We start from the raw sequence: 3,991 nt of genomic DNA on the forward strand, positions 1-3,991 counted from the left end.
CGTATGGCAGACATTCTCCAAGTGCAGAGACTAAAACAAAAGAGGGCCATTGCACAGCTTAATTGTTAAAAATAAAGGACTTTAATTTAAAAAGTATTTGTATTTCATGTATTATATTACTGCATTTGGCCCACAGCCATGGATAGATTTTCATTTTGGCCCCCTCTGGGAAAATGTTTGGGCACCCCTGGTTTAGACCCTCTGTGTCTCCCTTGAAGAGCTCCTGATTGTAAAAGTTAATGGGTTAAACATAAGGAAAGACAGCGTACTCAGGAAAAAAAAAACGTTACTGGCCAGTTCTTACCTGACCTACCTGACCTTGTTGCTACGTCCCTGCAGAAAGATGGGATGAAGCAGGCGAAACATAYTTTTCACAAGATAGAAAAAAATAAATTCATAAAAAATGGATGAATCCATTTATAATAAGAAGAAAGTTATTTGTAAAGCATCAGTGGACAGTGCTTTAGTGCTGTCCATCCACAGATGTACAGTACATTAGAGGAAGCAGACAAAACAAAACATCAGTAACAGTAAACAATCCTGCAGCTACTCAACACTGTAAACAAAACACCTTTTCTTTTGCCTTCAGACTCACCAAGAGAGTGTGAAGCTGAGCAGCATGATTTGGAACCAGGCTGGGCGACTGCTGGCAGAGCTGACAAACCTGGAAAAAAGAAACAAATCTAAACACAAACCACCACAATTTCAAGCTCACAAAAAGGTGTGCACTGAGAAGCAGTGACAATCATGCAGGGACGATGCGCTGCAACTGATGACTCACGTCCTGCGCAGCTGCTGCGGCCTTGTGTCCAGTAACCAGCCGGCACATGATGATACGCTCCTGAAGGATGGGGCTGTTGTCCAGCAGAGGGACTGAGTCGTTGCTGTGGTCACTACCAAATCATTCTCCAACAAATTCATATTCACTTTCTCCTATCTGAGCTACTCATACTCTTACATGGAAAGTATTAAAACACACAAAAAAAGTAAAAACAATTAGCCACAGTTCTGTGCTGGAGATTCAGGGATCACACATTTTTAGAGGCTGTGAAAGTGTAAATCCCACCAGGTGCAGGACATGAAGGAACCTCATCACCTTGAATGGTGGAGGTGGTCTGGATGGACTGATGAAGCTGCTTCATAACGTCACATTTTTAATCTAAATTCAACACATAACTGACCAGCTTCTCCTTCTACACAAGAAACAGAAATCCTAATGTTGTAGATAACAACGCCAAAGTATTAGATTCCTGTTTGTGTGCACAAGGCAACAGAAAGCGTCATTGTGAATTACTTTATTTTGAAAGGAAATTTGTCAAAATAACCTCTCACTTATTYGTGGTCTATGTCGTAAATACTTTGAATGCCTACAGGACATTTCACTCTCCTTGAAAAAATATTTTATTGTAATTTTAATTGTTGGGTGACATAATATTTGAAGAGTATATCAGCTGAAGACATTATAAAACAGCTCATAGGAACTAATGTTTTCAGTCGTTGTTGCAACGGAGCRGATTTATGTGTCGACGCTCGGCGGTTTGTGCTATTCACAACGAGCTGATTTCTACGTAGTGCCGTTCAGTTACAATTATGCTACGAAAACTGCGTATCTTTGTTCCTAAAAGTGCAGGAGCTTGTTTCAGGGCGGAGGTAACTGCTTTTTTCTTTATCTGATATTTTCTACAGTGGGTATTATTTTAAAAATTACACACACATAAGTGAATGAATACTGCAACAACAGTTTGAATGGTAGATTTGCCAACTTGAACTTAAAATTTGGTAACAGAGAAAACATAAACATTAGCTTCACCAGTAACTCGTTATCCTGATTTTTAATTTGGTTTATTCGTCTTCCATGTTGGTTTGATAGGACCATTTTACGATATCGTATTTCCTGAAAGAGCAAAAGTAATAAAATGGCGAAACGAAGGATCACGCAGGAAACCTTTGATGCTGCTGTTCGGGAGAACATGGAGGAGTTTGAGATGGATCCGGATGAGGCTCTCAGAGATGCAGTAGAGCAGTTTGAATCTCAAGGTAAAATGTCCCCGAAATACTACACTACAGAAATGATGTGTACATTATTGTGAAAAACCTTAAACCTTCCGGCTGCTAGGTTTACATAAGTGCACTACAGAGGAGTCAGGTCGAGGGAAATGATCTACAGCAAACAAAAGGTATCCAGAAAAAATGTAATCTGATCAAGAAATGGAAACAAATCCACTAAAATCCTGACAGATACATCATCCTTCAGTTGATCAGCTGATATGACTCACTTTGTTGGTGCTAACTTGGTTTTAGATATATTTTTAAATGAAGTCAGATAAAGATCTGGGAACAAAGTGCATCTTTGTGACAGGCTGATAATAACAAAACAGATCCAGTACACAATTTGCTAAGTTGTTTATGATGTGTTGTTGACACAGCTTTGTTCATCCCTTGAATTCGTGACCCTTTTTATGCCTGATTTTATAGTCTTAGGTCTAGAATTAGGTTGCCTGATGGGAACAAGATAACGTTTTCTGGAAATGGGCAAGTTTTGGTCTGAAAATGAATGAAAAGACATCTAAATGCAACTTTAAAACACTGAAAAGCTATGCAGATGCTTAAAGACTTAAATTACTTAAAAAAAGAAAAAAATGAACTACAGAGGACTATTTCTTGTAGTTTTATTATTCTTATTATCTTGTTATAACTTAGTAGTTATCTTTGCATTGAATACGATATAAAATATCAAGCTAAGTGGCACAGGACTACYGGTAATGTAAAACATAATAAACAACCAACATTCTGTGCAAACTTCATTAAAATGCAAAAAAATTACCAATATGAGACTTAAAACAATCCCAAACATATGCAGAATTGCATTATGCTGTAGTGTTTATTTTTGTGTTTGTTTAGACTGATGTTTGTGTTCTTTAAAATGGTTGATTTAAATATTTATTGTAGCATATTACACCTTTTTGTTTGTTGTTTTTAATGTGCAGGCGTAGACCTCAGCTGTATAGTTAAAGCTGTATCTGCTGTATCATCTGCTGACAAACAGGAAGAAGAAACCCACGAGGTCCTAAAGGTGAGTTCTGAACCCTTTAAAGAAAACGTACAGCTTGTAGCTAAAAGATTTGTCGTCCCGTCGTCTGTTTATGTTCCTCTCTATTTCCTCTTGCAGGCTTTAGATTCTCTTCGGATCGCCAAAGACTCTGCAGCTGTAGCTGACGTGACGGCAGACATAACGTGCTTCACCGTGCAGTGCTCTGTCGGATTTGCGCAGAGGTATTTAGCYGCTCAAAAAGACGCCTACCCCGTCATCCTCTCGTACTGCAAGAAGAGCGTGGAGGAGCGGGACTCCGTGGTGGCAGCGCTCTCCGCTCTGGCTGCCCTGACAGACGGACAGCCCGACTTGTTGGACGCGGAGGGACAACTGTTCCTTTTGGAGGTTCTGAAGACGCACCGGGCGGATTCGTCGGTGACGTGCGCCGCCATCTGCGTGGTGCGTCACTGCTGCGTGAAACACGAACAGAACAGGCAGGATCTGGTGAAAGGCGGCCTGCTGCCTTTGTTGACCGGCGCCATTACGCAGCACGGCGGCTGCGCCGAGCTGATCAAAGAGGCCTCGTCGGCGCTCAGGGTCGTAACGTTTGATGACGATGTTCGGGTCACGTTTGGGAATGCTCACGAGCACGCGAAAATGATCGTCCTGGAGCACAACGGGCTGAAGGTTCTAATCGAATCTGCGAAAGGCAAGGCTAGCTACAGCTTAATTTTACCCAGATTCCACATGTTTATTCATTTGGATTTTATGAAAGGGATCCATGATTAGTTGTAACATTAGCCTTTATTTAATAAACATATATTTTAATTGTAAAATAAAGACTGTAAAAATACTGCAGGCTGTTCAGTTTTTATAATTTTTAAAAATATATTTTAACACGGACGGAGCCATTTTATTTACACACAAAGCATTCTGGGTAAATGACGACGTGGATAGGTC

At 40.3% G+C, this 3,991-nt stretch overlaps 1 protein-coding gene and 1 long non-coding RNA gene across 2 annotated transcripts in view; one reads left to right on the plus strand and one right to left on the minus strand.

Moving 5' to 3' along the window:
* Positions 1 to 322: 322 nt before the first annotated feature.
* LOC106526718 (uncharacterized) lies at positions 323 to 823 on the minus strand. Its single transcript, XR_001311295.1, has 3 exons — positions 782 to 823; positions 596 to 664; positions 323 to 333 (listed from the first exon to the last, which is right to left on the minus strand). It is a non-coding gene; the product is annotated as an uncharacterized LOC106526718 (long non-coding RNA).
* Positions 824 to 1,630: 807 nt separating this feature from the next.
* Positions 1,631 to 3,991, plus strand: part of armc6 (armadillo repeat containing 6) — a gene marked incomplete at its 5' end in the record, with an annotated part of 4,386 nt that continues 2,025 nt past the window's right edge. Inside the window, 4 exon segments of the mRNA XM_014021374.1 lie at positions 1,631 to 1,650; positions 1,871 to 2,037; positions 2,988 to 3,073; positions 3,170 to 3,740. Of these exon segments, the coding sequence (XP_013876828.1) occupies positions 1,917 to 2,037; positions 2,988 to 3,073; positions 3,170 to 3,740 (778 nt within the window).

This window comes from Austrofundulus limnaeus, unplaced genomic scaffold, assembly GCF_001266775.1.
Source record: "Austrofundulus limnaeus strain Quisiro unplaced genomic scaffold, Austrofundulus_limnaeus-1.0 Scaffold3, whole genome shotgun sequence".
In the NCBI taxonomy this organism is placed as follows: Eukaryota; Metazoa; Chordata; class Actinopteri; order Cyprinodontiformes; family Rivulidae; genus Austrofundulus; species Austrofundulus limnaeus.